At 39.2% G+C, this 18,473-nt stretch overlaps 1 protein-coding gene and 1 long non-coding RNA gene across 6 annotated transcripts in view; one reads left to right on the top strand and one right to left on the bottom strand.

The window, feature by feature from the left end:
- The window catches only part of LOC133665010 (solute carrier family 22 member 4-like), a 51,342-nt gene that overhangs the window by 3,423 nt on the left and 29,446 nt on the right, over positions 1 to 18,473 (bottom strand). Inside the window, exons 5-10 of the mRNA XM_062070146.1 lie at positions 16,820 to 16,991; positions 16,605 to 16,737; positions 11,993 to 12,093; positions 11,696 to 11,910; positions 4,994 to 5,176; positions 4,777 to 4,912 (exon numbers count right to left, since the gene is read on the bottom strand). Coding sequence (XP_061926130.1) covers positions 4,777 to 4,912; positions 4,994 to 5,176; positions 11,696 to 11,910; positions 11,993 to 12,093; positions 16,605 to 16,737; positions 16,820 to 16,991 — 940 coding nt within the window. The remainder of the gene's footprint in view (positions 1 to 4,776; positions 4,913 to 4,993; positions 5,177 to 11,695; positions 11,911 to 11,992; positions 12,094 to 16,604; positions 16,738 to 16,819; positions 16,992 to 18,473) is intronic.
- LOC133665016 (uncharacterized) overlaps positions 375 to 18,473 on the top strand; it is a 47,487-nt gene continuing 29,388 nt past the window's right edge. For 3 of the 5 annotated variants that reach the window (XR_009828675.1, XR_009828671.1, XR_009828673.1), the window contains exons 1-7: positions 375 to 477; positions 775 to 836; positions 4,803 to 4,895; positions 4,998 to 5,196; positions 11,702 to 11,913; positions 12,043 to 12,109; positions 16,664 to 16,787. This is a non-coding gene — a long non-coding RNA (uncharacterized LOC133665016). The remainder of the gene's footprint in view (positions 478 to 774; positions 837 to 4,802; positions 4,896 to 4,997; positions 5,197 to 11,701; positions 11,914 to 12,042; positions 12,110 to 16,663; positions 16,788 to 18,473) is intronic. The other 2 variants (XR_009828672.1, XR_009828674.1) reach the window with 2 other exon arrangements.

Below are 18,473 nucleotides of genomic sequence, written 5' to 3'. Positions count from 1 at the left end.
CTGTTTAGTGGAGTACTATTAGACCAGGGATGGTCAACAAATGTTAGCTCATTTAGTGAATTAAAAATTAAAACTAAATTTGTAGACCTTTTTTTAAAACAGAACTACTACTTCACATTTTGTGGCTACCTGCTTTCAAACTTTAAATCTTGTTTTAAAGACAACAAGAAATCAATTTACATTTAGCAAAGTCTATATCGTGCACCACTCTTTCATTTTTATTATTGTCTCCAAATACTTTGTAAAGAAATAAATTACTTTGAAATTGCATCCATTTGATTTTTTTGTCTAACGGGTATCTTATTTTGAAATAATGTCCACTTCCGCCTATTTGTCTAACGGGTATCTTATTTTGAAATAATGTCCACTTCCGCCCTGTCGCACTATCACACGGGCTACAATTTCACGCCTAATGGTAAGCTAGCAAAATGAGCTTCAAGGAGACAAGAACAAAAGTCCCACTGATTCTACATTAAGGTGAGTTTATTTTAGTGTGAAATTACTGTAATAATAGGTGTGATAATAATGAAGTAATTGGTGTGACACATTGCAAGTGAATAGTTGTTACCCCTTTATTCATACTACATACTATTTGTATGTCCCTGTCGGCCCCCCTTTTTTTTGGGTTGAAACACCATTTAAGCTCTCATTATGTCCCCTTTTTGGATCTATTTTTCAAGTTTTTGGTATTACGCAGTGTTTAACTTTTACATTTTACACTGTGAAACATTTTCAAGATCAACTTTTCCTCTTTTATGATGACGTCTTCTACAGGAAGCATCTGAGTCTCTCAACACGCAGCATTACCAGTTTCCAGCTCCCCCTGCTGGTGGGCGGTAAGAACTACAATCCTTTATTTCCAACCGTGTTGTTTAGAAAAGGTAAACATTGGAAATTGATCTGCTAGTTGTTCCTGTTTCTTTTGTCTACTGCCTAATAACTAAACTTGCTCAACTTGAATGTATTAATGGAAAACCCCTTGAGATGCAGAATCTCGTTTTCAAGGGGGACCAAAGATATTTAAAATTAACACAATACAGTACAACATAGGACAAGTTACACAACAAACAATTACAGATAATCATTAAAGACAATTTTGCTCAGATACCTCTCAGCTAGAGATGTCCGATAATGACTTTTTTTTGCTGATATCCGATATTGTCCACCTCTTAATTACCGATTCCAATATCAACCGATACTGATATATACAGTCGTGGAATTACCACATTATTATGCCTAATTTTGTTGTGATGCCCCGCTGGATGCATTAAACAATGTAACAAGGTTTTCCAAAATAAATCAACTCAAGTAATGGGAAAAAAATGGCAACATGGCACTGCCATATTTATTATTGAAGTCACAAAGTGCATTATTTTTTTTAACATGCCTCAAAACAGCAGCTTGGAATTTGGGTAGCGGGGGGGTGTATATTGTAGCGTCCCGGAAGAGTTAGTGCTGCAAGGGGTTCTGGGTATTTGTTCTGTTGTGTTTATGTTGTGTTACGGTGCGGATGTTCTCCCGAAATGTGTTTGTCATTCTTGTTGGGTGTGGGTTCACAGTGTGGCGCATATTTGTAGCAGTGTTAAAGTTGTTTATACGGTCACCCTCAGTGTGACCTGTATGGCTGTTGACCAAGTATGCGTTGCATTCATTTGTGTGTGTGAAAAGCCGTAGATATTTTGTGATTGGACCGGCACGCAAAGGCAGTGTCATTAAGGTTTATTGGCGCTCTGTACTTCTCCCTACGTCCGTGTACACAGCGGCGTTTTAAAAAGTCATACATTTTACTTTTTGAAACTGATACCGATAATTTCCGATATTACATTTTTAAAGCATTTATCGGCCGATAATGTCGGCAGTCCGATATTATCGGACATCTCTACTCTCAGCTCACACAACTCTCTCAGAATTTACAATATTTACAATAGAACAACATATAATGCAGTAAAATAAATCTAATGTTATTCAATTAAATTAAATTCCAACCAAGGGCATACTAAATACAGTGGCATTCAGTTTTAAGATAAACAAAAAGAGACATTTTGAAGGGACCAATGGTTGATAAAGACCTCAGAGAAACAGGCAGATGATTCCAGACGAAGGGGGCTCTAAAAGAAAAGGCTCTTAACGCACAGTAGGGACAGTATGTAGGATATTGAGAGTGTCTTAGAGGGTAGGATGATGTAAAGGGCACAAGAAAACATTTCAAATATGCTGATAGATTAAAATAAATACACTTGAAAATAAATAGAAACCAGTGGTACAGCCGTCGCTTGTCAGGATGGAGCCAGTTGAGCTGGGTATACACCCAGCTCAACTGGCTCCAGTAATGAGTTCTGTATGGACAACTTAAAATAAATCTACACAGGGTATTAAACAAAACATTAAGAGGTTTAAGGTGTGTTGGAGCCAAATTTCCTTATTTTGTTTATATTGTTTTTTTGTTTTTTTTCTCTAAATCAGGCCTGGGCGATTATTTTACTCGGGGGGCCAGATTTAGATAAAAAAGTGTGTCTGGGGGCCGGTATATCTATTTTTAGGAACATTAATACAAAACCTCACAATAATGATTGAAAGCTAAAAACGTTATGACAGACCGCCTTAACAAATGGAATGGAATTTGAATTTTTTTTCACTGAATGAAACACCCAGAATGTACATGAAAATAAAGAATGTGGGATTTACAATATTACCGTAACTATGAATGATAAAACACCGAATATTGACAACATATTTTACAATCAACCGAAACGCAACCAAAATGCAACAAACATAGTGAAAAAAAACCCTCCTACAATCTGAGATATCTCTTAGTGACCATAGTAACTAATTAGATGACCATAGTAACTAATTAGATGACCATAGTAACTAGTATATGATGCAGATTCCAAGCATTGAAAGACTTAGTATAGTTGAAGACCTCCGGTCATTAGAAAACATCACTGCACATCATAATGGCAGCTACACTGTACGTCTTAAACATCTAAAACAATTATTTGGGAATGTCCGGCGGGCCAGATTGAAAAGCTCAATCTGGCCCCCGGGCCTTGATTTGCCCAGGTCTGCTCTAAATGATTGCTGGCCTCTGTTCATGCTGATGGTTGTCACTAGTCGCACGCGGGGATAGGAACGTTGCTATGGTGCGGTTGCCATGGTAACCTCATCTAATCTAGGGTTCAGGTGGTAGCACTCAGGTGCGATTGCAGGGAGGACACAGACAGTTTTCGACCGTGCCGTTTGTGGTCAGGTCTCGCTGCTGTCACATTATGTTCTGTAGCCTACATTTGATTTCATTTTGATAGCTTAAAATAAACGGATTGTCCTATCCAAACATATTTCCACAGTACTGGACATTGAATCATTTGCACGCGTCAAACTAAGTCAACACAGTTGCCCTCAGTATCAGCTTAAAGCAGGGGTGTCCAAACTTTTTCCACAGAGGGCCGCACACTGAAAAATCAAAGCAAGCGGGGGCCATTTTGATATTTTTTATTTTAAAAACCAATACAATTTATGTATAAAAAATATACATTTAGGCCTCCACTCAGGCTTGATCCCAGAGACCCCAAAGGGTTTAGGTTCAAAAAAATTAAAATGTCATTATTTAGTATTATTATTATTCAAAGTTTAAATATCTAGATCAACATTAGGTATATCTGTCAATATAACGTTTTGGTTCTTTTAGATTTAAGTTGTATGCCCTTTTTGTCAAAGAAAACCCAGTTTTTTATGGAAAAAACACAAAATATGAAATATTTTCCCCCAATAAAATTTTAAAGTGGAACATTTCAGATTATATAATAATTGGAGCTCATAACATAACTCATAACATTGATTTAAATTTTTTTTTTTTTTTGGAGCAATGACACTTAAAAAAAAAAAAAATCCCACTAAAATTATTGGGGATCCAAAAGGGTCCTGCTCAGTAAAGTGTTAAAAAATATATCGTAATTTTTTTTTAAACTGTTAACACAATAGTCTCGAGATCAACTTCAGATCTATCCGTCAATTATAACTTGTATTGTTGTTTATTATGTTCTTTGTTTGTTCATTTTAGGCCCTTCTTTAAAAAAGAAAAAATACATAGTTTTTTATATGGCAAACACAAAATATGCAACATTTTCCCCCAAAAATATCTCAAAGTGGAATATTTAATGTGACCTAATTGGAGCCTTGAATAGGTCAATAATTCATAATAACATTGTTTTTGATTCATTATTATGTTTTAAAGAAATAAACAGCCTACATGACAACTTAGTGTTATTAGAGTCAACATAGCAACATTTTATTGTCACCTGTTTACTCTTTTATACCACTTTTTATGTTTTTTATTTTTTTTATCGTATTTTTAGAATGTGCCGTGGGGCCGTTAAAAAATCACCTGCGGGCCGCAAATGGCCCCCGGGCCGCGCTTTGGACATCCCTGGCTTAAAGGTAAAGGTGTATATCATAGTTATTAAAATAAACAATGTCCGCATAGTCAATAATTGGTCAAATAAATTGACAGATTATTTTCCTTCTGACTTGAAATGTAAAACAGTTTGATGATCTCTATAGTGGTATGTTCTCTTAATGAGATAGTCAATATGTAATTTAAAGTTAAGTTCACAGTCAAGCCAGACTCATAGGTACTTCACAGCGATCTCCATGGTCATTGGAGTACCATTGTCAAAGTAAATGTTCAAATCCGCAGATCGTAGCGAGTGGTGATTTCCAAAAAGCATATAGAGGGATTTCTTTCATATTAAGTTTAACAAATGAACTCAAGCGTCCTACCTTTGTCTCTTGGGCATCTGCTCTAGCGTTTCAGGGAGAGGGCGCCTAAAACTCTCTGGCATGAAGAGCAGTGGAATAGCAGACAACACGGCCATACACCCCATGGTCACGTACGTCAGGTGCTTGATGTAGAAGTCTGTGCGACAAAGATGGATGTTTTGAAACGAAGCCACTTGTACGTTTTAACAAAACGCCCCTTACTGAAAAAAATGCTCACTCAGTTGCAGCAGAAACGGTGCAATGCAGCCTCCGATCCTGGAACCCATGCTGCACATCCCCGTCGCCGTGTTCCTCAATCCGGTCGGGTAGAGCTCGGCACAGTAGAAGTAGAGTATCGACGTGGCGGCCGTTACGGCGAATTTACCCAGCATCTCCAAGGCGACGGCCACCCCTAATACACCTGAGAGCGACATTTTTGAGGTGAGTTTGGGAAGATTTGCTCCATTTTAAATGTTTGATAAGGTCAAAAACATGATTGCTGAAGTCCTACCTCTAATTTCTACTAGTGGAATATAGAAAATGATAAAGATAATTAAAAAAATGTGTAACATTTCTCTTGGTGGCAGGGCAGTATTGCGTCTGCACATTTATTCACCACAGTGCCATCTGCTAGATTTGGTGTGTTACTGCAACTTTATCCAATCCAGTGGTTTCTTTCTAGGTCAGGGGTGTCCAAACTTTTTCCACTGAGGGCCGCACACTGAAATATCAAAGCAAGCCGGGGCCATTTTGATATATTTTATTTTAAAAAACAATACAATTTATGTATAAAAATATACATGTAGGCCTCCACTCAGGCTTGAACCTGGGGACCCCAAAGGGTTTAGGTAAAAAAAATAAAAAATGTGTCATTATTTAGTATTATTATTATTCAAGGTCTAAATCTCCAGATCAACATTAGGTCTATCTGTCAATATAAAGTGTTTTTTCAAGATTTAAGTTGTATGCTCTTTTTGTCAAAGAAAACCCAGTTTTTTTATGGAAAAAACACAAAATATGCAATATTTTCCCCTAATAACATTTTAAAGTGGAATATTTGAGATTATATAATAATTGGAGTTCATAGCAAAACTCATTATAATTATACTATACTATTATAATTCATTATTATTTTTGAGCAACCACTAAATAGACACTTTAAAAAAATTAAAAAAAAAGCCCCACTAAAATTATTGGGGATCCAAAAGGGTCCTGCTCAGTAAAGTATTAAAAAATAAATCATACTTTTTTTTTTACTTTTAACACAATAGATCAACTTCAGATCTATCTGTCAATTATAACTTTTGTTGTTGTTTATGTTTTTTGTTTGTTCGTTTTAGGCTCTTCTTTAAACAAAACAGCTTAGTTTTTTATATGGCAGACACAAAATATTTTCCCCCAAAAATATTCCAAAGTGGGATATTTAATGTGATGTAATTGGAGCTCTGAATAGGTCAATAATTCATAATGACATTGATTTTGATTCATTATTATTTTTTAAAGAAAGAAACAGCCTGCATGGCAGCTTTGTGTTGTTAGAGTAAACATTGCAACATGTTCTTGTTACATTTCACCTGTTTGCTCTTTTATACCACTTTTTATGTTTTTTTTTTTTTTTTTTAAATCGTATTTTTAGAATGTGCCGCGGGGCCGTTAAAAAATTACCTGCGGGCTGCAAATGGCCCCCGGGCCGCACTTTGGACACCCCTGTTCTAGGTTATTTGTGGAGTTTGCTTGTTAAGCATTAAGATAATGCCATTGGAAAGACATCTATTTTTAATTGTGCACTAGGGCTGCACGAATAATCAACATCGAATCCACATCAAGGTTTTAATTCGTGCAATTACGTAACCGCCAGAGGCTGAGTTTTTTTTCTCTCTGCCGTCACTGGCATTTGAGCAGAGGTGGGTAGAGTAGCCAGAAATTGTACTCAAGTAAGAGTACTGTTACTTTAGAGATTTATTACTCAAGTAAAAGTAAGGAGTAGTCACCCAAATATTTACTTGAGTAAAAGTAAAAAGTATGTTGTGAAAAAACTACTCGAGTACTGAGTAACTGATGAGTAACCTGCTCGTTTAATGATGACGGCCGGGAATATCTCTTAAGCAACTAAAACAATAATATATATTAAATAATACATTAACATAAAAAAATTAAGGCAAATTGAGCCACAATAACTTAACAGCACCATAGGCTCAGTAGGCAGAGATTACAAAGGAAAATAACAAGTTAGCCTTCACGCAAACCATAAACTGATAGGTGTGGGCTGCACCTCGGAACACACTGATTGGTGTTTCTATGCATGCGTGTGTGTGTGTGTGCGACTGCGTGTGTGTAGAGTAGCCAGAAATTGTACTCGAGTAAGAGTACTGTTACTTTAGAGATTTATTACTCAAGTAAAAGTAAGGAGTAGTCACCCAAATATTTACTTGAGTAAAAGTATGTTGTGAAAAAACTACTCAAGTACTGTGTAACTGATGAGTAACCTGTTCGTTTAATGATGACGGCAACAAATAATGCACAAAAACATAAAAATAGCAATGAGCAAATTCAGAGCCAGGAATATCAACTAAAACAATAATATATATTAAATAATAATACATTAACATAAAAAAAATTAAGCCACAATAATTTAACAGCACCATAGGCTCAGTAGGCAGAGATCACAAGGGAAAATAATGCCTTTATGCAAACCATGTGTGGGCTGCACCTGCAATTATATGATTGGTGTTTCTATGCATGCGTGTGTGTGTGTGTGTGTGCGTGTCTATGAGGCTGCAGTGCGTTAATAAATGTCCCCACACGATGTACATTTGACAGTGATTCATAGCAGGGAAGCCAACATCAGCCTACGGCAAGGGTGTCAAACTCAAATACAGAGTGGGCCAAAATTTAAAACTGAACAAAGCCGCGGGCCCAGTTTGAACAAATTAAACTTTTAATAGGGACCCAAACAAGTTTTGCATTGAATATTTAACAACCAAGTCTATATATAACTTTATAGTGACATGCAAAATCCAGGGTCAAATAATAATAATAATAATTAAAAAATATCAATGGCATATCAAATACAATTTAAATAAAAATGTAATGCCTCTTTTCTATTTGCAGCCTTCTGAGGTAAATATCAACATTAACTTTTTCCACAGGCTAATAAATTAGAAACACACTGATCTAATCTGATGTGCCCAAGCCAGATACCTGACATCTTTTCTTGGATGCTAGTTCATTAATGTCGGGGTTCAGGATTTTAGCTGAGGCAACTTTCATTATCGAACAAAGGTGTTCATCATTCATTATATCTCGTAGTCCACCCGGACCACAGTCTTTAACGTCCTCTACGAGCTGTCGTCACGTCCGCTTTTCATCCATTTTAACAACGTGCCGGCCCAGTTACAAGGATATGTGCGACTTCTGTACGCACACACACGTGAATGCAAAGCATACTTGACCAACAGCCATACAGGTTACACTAAGGGTGTCCATATAAACTAGTTGAACACTGTTACAAATATGCGCCACACTGTGAACCCACACCAAACTAGAATGACAAACACATTTCGGGAGAACATCCGCACCGTAACACAACATAAACACAACAGAACAAATACCCAGAACCCTTTGCAGCACTAACTTTTCCGGGACGCTACAAAATACACCCCCCCCCCCACCACCACCACAAACACAGACCTTGTAGCGTCCCGGAAGAGTTAGTGCTGCAAAGGGTTCTGGGTATTTGTTCTGTTGTGTTTATGTTGTGTTACGGTGCGGATGTTCTCCCGAAATGTGTTTGTCATTCTTGTTTGGTGTGGGTTCACAGTGTGGCGTGTATTTGTAACAGTGTTAAAGTTGTTTATATGGCCACCCACAGTGTGATCTGTATGGCTGTTGATCAAGTATGCATTGCATTCACTTGTGTGTGCGTGCAGAAGCCGCACATATTATGTGACTGGGCCAGCACTCGTTGGACTGGATGAAAAGCGAACGTGACGATTTTCGGGAGGGGCACTGAAATTTGGGATTCTCCCGGGAGGGTTGGCAAGTATGAGAATTAGCGGTGAATGCGGTGTTACCGCGGCACCGCCGCTGTATATAATCGGCGGGCCAGCTCTAGTGTTAATTTGATATCGCCTCAAGGGCCAAGTGAAATTACACGGCGGGCCGTGTAATTTGACACCCATGGCCTACAGTGACAGCCAAAATATCTACTAACGTTACTTACCGCGATGTGCTTCCTCAAATTTGACGTTGAGTACATGTAAGCTTAATCATGTGACCGCCTGGCTCTGTTTGATTGGTGAAACGGAGTGAAACGTCACCATTTGATTGGTGAAACGCAGTCATGCGATAGATCCTACTTTGAAGGTCTGTCTGACAAACCAAAACAATCAAAGTGTTCATTATTCATTGGGACGGTATAGCTCGGTTGGTAGAGCGGCCGTGCCAGCAACTTGAGGGTTGCAGGTTCGATCCCCGCTTCCGCCATCCTAGTCACTGCCGTTGTGTCCTTGGGCAAGACACTTTACCCACCTGCTCCCAGTGCCACCCACACTGGTTTAAATGTAACTTAGATATTGGGTTTCACAATGTAAAGCGCTTTGAGTCACTTGAGAAAAAGCGCTATATAAATGTAATTCACTTCACTTCACTTCACATTAACAGATCGATAAAAATCAGTAGCGAGTAGCGAGCTGAATGTAGATAAATGGAGCGAAGTAAAAGTAGCGTTTCTTCTCTATAAATATACTCAAGTATGTTGCATTAAAACTACTCTTAGAAGTACAATTTATCCCAAAAGTTACTCAAGTAGATGTAACGGAGTAAATGTAGCGCGCTACTACCCACCTCTGCATTTGAGTGGCAGACATGTTCGCCAATCAGAATTGTTGAGCCTCACGTTTCTTCCTCGCTTCAAACAGCGAAAAATAAGTCTCTCTCTGCATTGCTCTGAGCACGATAATTATGGACAAATCAGAATTCACAACCTTAACTTTTAGAAGCCGAATATACGGAGGATGAATTACTGCTTATAGAAGCGAACACAAAGAGAAACGTTGCAGCCGACGGAAGACGAGAGAGTGAGGTCTCTACGCTGCAAATGCGGAACTTGGAGCCAAGCTATGCTGACATAAATGGAGTCATTACCCAACTTAAACCGAAAAAAAATGTCCTTGGGCAGCTGCACCAAACGCACAACTGTCTATCAAGTGAGTCACTATAATATCGGTCATGATACATGTAGCATGTCGCGCTTGTTTGTACAACTACATACACTTTGTACAAACAAAACATTAAATAATACTTCACAGATACTGTATTGTGATTGTTTTTCAGACTGTACAGATTGGTGTCCTATCGCATTGTGTTGTGCATTACAAACTCAAAAGCCATTCAGCTGTTGACGCAGAAGCTATAGCTTTATCTCTTGCCGTAGCATGCCGTCGCAAGACAATGTCTTAATACGCTCGAAAAGAGTTCCTCAGTGTTCGCTCTTACAATAACAATGTCGCTACAGAGTGGTTATTATACAGGTTACGTAACCTAAATGAGGTTTTGTTGGCATTTTTAAAGTGATTTAGAGGCAGACCGGATTTCCCCCATTAGCTGCATTGCTGGCCACAAAGAACAAGCCGATTATTACAAATTACGATGCAAAAAACCCCAAACCTTTTGTCTTTTTGTATCTCATAAGTAGAGGTGTCCGAAAATGGCTTTTTTGCCGATATTCCGATATTGCCCAACTCTTAATTACCGATACCGATATCAACCGATACCGATATATACAGTCGTGGAATTAACACATTATTATGCCTATATTTGTTGTGATGCCCCGCTGGATGCATTAAACAATGTAACAAGGTTTTCCAAAATAAATCAACTCAAGTTATGGAAAAAAATGCCAACATGGCACTGCCATATTTATTATTGAAGTCACAAAGTGCATTATTTTTTTTAACATGCCTCAAAACAGCAGCTTGGAATTTGGGACATGCTCTCCCGGAAGAGTTAGTGCTGCAAGGGGTTCAAATGTTCTCCCGAAATGTGTTTGTCATTCTTATTTGGTGTGGGTTCACGGTGTGGCGCATATTTGTAACAGTGTTAAAGTTGTTTATACGGCCACCCTCAGTGTGACCTGTATGGCTGTTGACCAAGTATGGCTTGCATTCACTTGTGTGTGTGAAAAGCCGTAGATATTATGTGATTGGGCCGGCACGCAAATGCAGTGCCTTTTAAGGTTTATTGGCGCTCTGTACTTCTCCCTACGTCCGTGTACCGCTCCGTACAGCGGCGTTTTAAAAAGTCATACATTTTACTTTTTGAAACTGATACCGATAATTTACGATATTACATTTTAAAGCATTAGCAGAGATATTATCGGACATCTCTACTCATAAGGATTGTGAATGATAGTCAACATTCCAAAACATTTGCAGTGATTTTAGCTCCAGACTTCTGTTTGTTTGATATTGTCATCACTGCCACAAGTGGTGGAAAAGTGTATTACAACTGAGTACCACTGCAGCCCACAGCTGAGAGACAGATATTTTTTACGGCCCTCTAGGGGGCGACTCAGCAATGGTTAAGAAACACTGGTGTAGACAAAAGCTCTTAGTCTGTCTGTATAAAGCCAATTATTTTTTAAGTCAATTATTGCATATTTCTCTAATATGTGGCACCGTGAGACAAGGATATGTTGATTGACAGTCTAGAAGTAGCATGTCTCCCTTCACTCCTTTTTTTCACAGTTAAATGCATTCATATACAGTATATATATATATATATATATATATATATATATATATATATATATATAAAATATAAAAGTCGCAAATCGAATTACAAATGCAAATTTGGAGTGAGAAATTGCAATTTCTAAATCGTGCAGCCCTATCCTGCACCCATGTCGCTCATTTACTGACACTCTGCTGCGCCTGCTTACTTTGAGGCACCAAAGGAATGAAGAAGAGCGACAGAGCCGATACCACACAGGTCAGGAGGTAGGCCACGCGTCGTGGGAGGAAGCGCATGGCAAAGCAGGTGCCGAAGTACGCCGGCAGCTCCACCACGGCCGACAGGAAGCAGCTGATGTACGGGTCCGAGTGGAGTTGCGATGTGTTCAGGGTCAGGCCGTAGTATGAGAGACTCTGAGTAAACCTGGTGAGCCAATAATGCTTTTATTCCAGAGAACATGGTGTGTTTGCATGTGTGTGTGTGTCTGTGTCTGTGTGAAGCTCACCACAAAAAGGACATAATAAATGTTGTGGCCGCAACTCTTTTTCTCCTTAGCAGATCCAGCAAAGTGTATCGCTGCACAAACGGTGCTTCTGGTGTTTCTCCCTGCAAGATGCATCACGTGAGTGTGCCGTCAGTCACTATGCATGAGATGCTACAGTACACTCGCCGGCCACAACATTAAATACACGCGCACACGTTGAGCATAGTTGCCCCGAAATGAAAACATTTGGGAGCACAGACCAAAAAAATAGGAGCAATATGAAATGTCTATCATAAAACTCAAACAACATACACATCAACTTATACATACACTGTAAATACTATAAGCCGCTACTTTTTTCTTACGTATTAAACCGTGCGGCTTATTGGACAGTGCGTCTAATGTATTAATTTTCCTTCATTAATAGCTATAATGCAAATAGTCAAAAAAAAGAAGCAAAGACACTGAACAGGTGTGTTATTGTTTGTGCTTTGGTGTCATCTTTTGGAAGAGTTTGCTCACTGCGGGTGCTGCAGTGTCCTTCCATTTAGTGCTTTCAACCGGAAGTACAGTTGTGGTCAAAAGTTTTCATACACTTGTGAAGGACATAATGTCATGGCTGTCTTGAGGATCCAATAATTTCTACAACTCTTATTTTTTTGTGATAAGGTTATTGGAGCACATACTTGTTTGTCACAAAAAACATTCATGAAGTTTGGTTCTTTCATGAATTTATTATGGGTCTACTGAAAATGTGAGCAAATCTGCTGGGTGAAAAGTATACATACAGCAACATACATTATCAATTTTGGTGAAGTAGAAAAGTTACAATCAAATCAAATTAGCTTCATGGCATGGCCTCTTAACTTAATGTGAGTGATTATGATTGACGACACCTGTTGACTTCTCTGAGCCCATTTAAATAGGGCTCATGTGATGCAGTCATTACTCGGTTACAAACGCGACAATGGGAAAGTCAAAGGAACGCAGCACAGATCTGAAAAAACGAATCATTGACTTAAACAAGTCAGGAAAGTCACTTGGAGCCATTTCAAAGCAGCTTAAGGTCCCAAGAGCAACTGTGCAGACAATTGTTCGTAAGTATAAAGCGCATGGCACAGTTTTGTCACTGCCACGATCAGGAAGAAAACGCAAGCTATCACCTGCTGCTGAGAGAAAATTGGTCAGGATGATCAAGAGGAAGCTGCTGGAACACAGGTGTCAGTGTCCACAGTCAAGCGTGTTTTGCATCGCCATGGACTGAGAGGCTACCATGCAAGAAGGAAGCTCTTGCTCCAGAAGCGACACCTTAAGGCTCGTCTAAAGTTGGCTGCTAATCACATGGACAAAAATAAGACCTTGTGGAGGAAATTTCTGTGGTCAGATGAAACAAAAATGTAGCTGTTTGGCTGCAATATGTTTGGAGGAGAAAAGGTGAGGCCTTTAATCCCAGGAACACCCTACCTACCGTCAAGCATGGTGGTGGTAGTATTATGCTCTGGGCCTGTTTTGCTGCCAATGGAACTGGTGCTTTACAGAGAGTAAATGGGACAGTGGAAAAGGAGAATTACCTCCAAAGTTTTCAGGACGAACTAAAATAATCAGCCCGGAGGTTGGGTCTTGGGCGCAGTTGGGTGTTCCAACAGGACAATGAACCCAAACACACATCAAAAGTGGTAAAGAATTGGCTAAATCAGGTTAGAATTAAGGTTTTAGAATGGCCTTCCCAAAGTCCTGACTTAAACCCCATTGAGAACATTGACAACTGTACCAAGAGGAGTAGTCAAAAATGTAACCAGAAGCTTGCGGATGGCTACCAAAAGCACCTTATTGCAGTGAAACTTGCCAAGGGACATGTAACCAAATATTAACATTGCTGTATGAGTACTTTTGACCCAGCAGATTTGGTCACATTTTCAGTAGACCCATAATAAATTCATAAAAGAACCAAACTTCATGAATGTTTTTTGTGACCAACAAGTATGTGCTCCAATCACTCTATCACAAAAAAATAAGAGTTGTAGAAATTATTGGAAACTCAAGACAGCCAATAAATAAGGGACGAGTGAACAAACTAAAGACTTTATATACAAGTTGTGACAACGTTCCAGACACTTTGACTGCTGCATGTTTCCTCTCATTAACTCTCAGTCACAGCTGATGGATGCTGTATTGAGAAAATCAAAGCAATATCAAATAGTTTTCTCCTTCGCTGTATACTTTTAGTGTGAGACAAATGCGTCTGTCTCCAATATTGCCCACACCTGACGCCATCAAAAAACAGCAGTGCGCTCTTAAACGCACGTTGAGACTCCACGGAAATAAAGCGAGGGATAATGAAGTTGAACCAAGTGCTTAACTCTCTTTACTTTGAGGGGAAATCTCTATGGCAAAGTCCATGTAGTTGTCTTTCGCCATGTTTTTTCAAGCTGAACGACTCACGTGCGCATGCGCCAGCGCTGCTGTGACTTTGTTTCCGGAGTAAGCAGCGTTGCCTAAAAGGCATCAATAAATGACCGTTTTTCGGTAATTAAAAATTTAAACTGTATTACTAACCGTCGGAAATTTTACCACGGTTTATCATTATACCGTTTACCGTCCCATTCCTAATCCACACGCACATTCACTGTACAAACACACATATACACATACTGTACGTATTAGGGCTGTGAATCTTTGGGTGTCCCACGATTCGATTCAATATCGATTCTTGGGGTCACGATTCGATTCAAAATCGATTTTTTTTTTTCAATTCAACACGATTCTCGATTCAAAAACAATTTTTCCCCGATTCAAAAGGATTCTCTATTCATTCAATACATAGGATGTCAGCAGGATCTACCCCAGTCTGCTGACATGCAAGCAGAGTAGTAGATTTTTGTAAAAAGCTTTTATAATTGTAAAGGACAATGTTTTATCAACTGATTGCAATAATGTAAATTTGTTTTAACTATTAAATGAACCAAAACTATGACTTATTTTATCTTTGTGAAAATATTGGACACAGTGCAATGCAGTTGTCAAGCTTATGAGATGCGATCCAAACTAAGCCACTGTGACACTATTGTTCATTTCTAATTTTTTTTTATAAATGTCTAATAATAATGTCATTGAGGGATTTTTAATCACTGCTATGTTGAAATTGTAACTAATATTGATACTGTTGTTGATAATATTAATTTTTGTTTCACTACTTTTGGTTTGTTCTGTGTCGTGTTTATGTCTCCTCAATTGCTCTGTTTATTGCAGTTCTGAGTGTTGCTGGGTCGGATTCGGAATTGGATTGCATCGTTATGGTATTGCTGTGTATTGTTTTGTTGGATTGATTAATTTAAAAAAAATAAAATAAAAGTTTTTTATTTAAAAAAAAAAAAAAAATCGATTTTTTAAAAATGAGAATCGATTCTGAATCGCACAACGTGAGAATCGCGATTCGAATTCGAATCGATTTTTTCCCCACACCTCTAGTACGTATACAAACACATATGCATACATAAACTCATGCATATATTCACATTTCTAGGGGAAACTGGGTAAAACACTGCACACTGACAAAGCTTAACCTATTGTTACTATAACAATCTACAAAGTTAATACAGTTCACTTCTCTTTCTTCCCCTCCATTTATCAGCTTTCTTTTGTATTTCAAGTTATCATTACGTACTAATATGTACTGTTGCATTTGAAACAATTGCATTGTTGATAATAGAGTTAATTATTGTTATTATTCATTATCAATAGTGCTATTTCTATTGGTATTTGTATTGCTCCATTCGTAGTGCATAAATGTGTTATTAATATTTACTTCACTAACTGCTTCTTTGCTATCACTTTTCGTATCATATTTGTACATATCCTATTCTGTTCTGTTGTTGTTGTTGTTGTCTCTCTGTCTTATCCCCTTCTTGTCCCCGCAATTTCCCCCTCTGTCTTCCTTTTTTTTCTCTTTCTATGCCCTCCTGCTTCGGTCTGGCTGCACCTGTGCCAAACATTAATATAAATCTATTTAATAAATGGTTTCATACTGTGGATAGACGGCGCATCCTTGCTCTCAAATTAGAGCCATTGTTCAATCAATCAATCAATCAATGTTTATTTATATAGCCCTAAATCACAAGTGTCTCAAAGGGCTGTACAAGCCACAACGACATCCTCGGTACAGAGCCCACATACGGTAAGACACGTACCCTCCTGGAATTCATGCAACTCCTGCATGTGTGTAACAAGGATTATGGAAATGTAATAATTGTGTTTTCCTGAGCGTGTATTCCTTTTGAAGGAATCCTATACCTCAGTACAACTTTAAGCATGTAAACACTGCGACACAGCTGTGGTAAAGATAAGGAGATTGAACCATCGGGAAAAAAAAACGGCGGATATCGTCCCTCGATCCGATCCCATTATCGGGACATCTTTATATTGTACAATTAAATTCAATTTTGGTGCCTTTGCTCGTTAGAGTCATCTTGCATTAGGTGTAAGTGACGATGAGCACTAGCGCCATCTACAGGGCTGAAGTGCAGAACCACCAAACCCCGGTCACTATTTTTTTTAATCTAAATAAGTCAGACATGGAGTGTACCTAAAGAAGTGTCCGGCAAGTGTAAATTGTAAAAACATGAAGTTGACTTACGTTTATCATGTAATCGGCAAATATTTTCTCTGGAGTCTCCACTCTGTTCATCTTTGCAGCTTTCCTCACGATGGTCTCAGCCTCCGCCACTCGTCCCTGAGACAACAACCACATTGGAGACTCCGGGAGGAACCTGTCGCACACACACAGAATGACAAAATGACAGCAAGTAACAACTTTCAGGTAAGTATTTCCTAGTAATGACAAAAACCCACCACCAGAGGGGCATGTAAAGGATGCCAAGCAAAGCGTTAGCCATCGTCAGATCCGTCCAGGTCCTGAGGAAGTAAGCGAAAAGGGGCAGCATCATGTAGCCAAAGGCGAAGGCCAAGAACACGCCTATTGATGCATATACCACCCGAGCGTTGCCCGTTAGGATTTCCGTGCCTGCATGGTGGAGAAAGTCAAAAGGGAAGTGAAGTTATAAATACCATGCTGGGAAGTATTGATTGATTGATTGATTGAAACTTTTATTAGTAGATTGCACAGTGAAGTACATATTCCGTACAATTGACTACTAAATGGTAACACCCGAATAAGTTTTTCAACTTGTTTAAGTCGGGGTCCACTTAAATTGATTCATGATACAGAACTGTATCTATCAAATATATACTAACATCATAATACAGTCATCACACAAGATAATCATCAGAGTATATACATTGAATTATTTACATTATTTACAATCCGGGGTGTGGGATATGGAGGGGTTGGCGGGGGGTTAGGTTTGGTTGGTATCAACACTTCTGTCATCAACAATCAGCATCAACAATTGCATCATCAGAGAAATGGACATTGAAACAGTGTAGGTCTGACTTGGTAGGATATGTACAGCAAGTAGTGGACATAGAGAGAGAGAGATCGGAAAGCATAAGAAAAAGTATCTACATTTGATTATTTACAATCCGGGGAGGGTGTTAGTTTAGGGTTGAAGTTGCCTGGAGGTGTACTTTTATTGCGGTTTTGAAGGAGGATAGAGATGCCCTTTCTTTTACAACTGTTGGAAGCGCATTCCACATTGATATGGCATAGAAAGAGAATGAGTTAAGACCTTTGTTAGATCGGAATCTGAGTTTAAGGTGGTTAGTGGAGCTCCCCCTGGTGTTGTGGTTATTTACGTTAAGGAAGTAGTTTGACATGTACTTCGGTATCAGGGAGGTGTAGCGGATTTTTTAGACTAGGCTCAGTGCAAGTTGTTTTACTCTGTCCTCCACCCTGAGCCAGCCCACTTTGGAGAAGTGGGTAGGAGTGAGGTGTGATCTGGGGTGGAGGTCTAAAAGTAATCTGACTAGCTTGTTCTGGGATGTTTGGAGTTAAGATTTGAGGGTTTTCGAGGTGCTAGGGTACCAGGAGGAGGAAGTAATTACACAGATTACAATTATCAAGATAGGCCTTGATTCCGTTCCACCCATCCATCCACTTTCTACCGCTTGTCCCATTTTGGGGTTTTGGGGAGTGCTGGAGCCTATCTCAGCTGCATTCGGGCGGTAGGCGGGGTACACCCTGGACAAGTCGCCACCTCATCACAGGGCCAACACAGATAGACAGACAACATTCACACACTAGGGCCGCCAATCAACCTATCCCCAGGTGCATGTCTTTGGAGGTGGGAGGCAGCCGGAGTACCCGGAGGGAACCCACGCAGTCACGGGGAGAACATGCAAACTCCACACAGAAAGATCCCGAGCGCAGGATTGAACCCAAGACCTTCGTATTGTGAGGCAGACGCACTAACCCCTCTGTCACCGTGCTGCCTTGATTCCGTTCTTTACGGTTTTATTTAGCCTTCCCTTGGCGGGGAGCGGCCGTGCCAGAAACCTGAGCGTTGCAGGTTCGCTCCCCGTCTCTTACCATCCAAATCGCTGCCGT

This window comes from Entelurus aequoreus, linkage group LG14, assembly GCF_033978785.1.
Source record: "Entelurus aequoreus isolate RoL-2023_Sb linkage group LG14, RoL_Eaeq_v1.1, whole genome shotgun sequence".
NCBI classification, from domain to species: domain Eukaryota; kingdom Metazoa; phylum Chordata; class Actinopteri; order Syngnathiformes; family Syngnathidae; genus Entelurus; species Entelurus aequoreus.
Note: the sequence above shows the minus strand (reverse complement) of the source record. Positions and strands in the feature narration are given on the sequence as shown.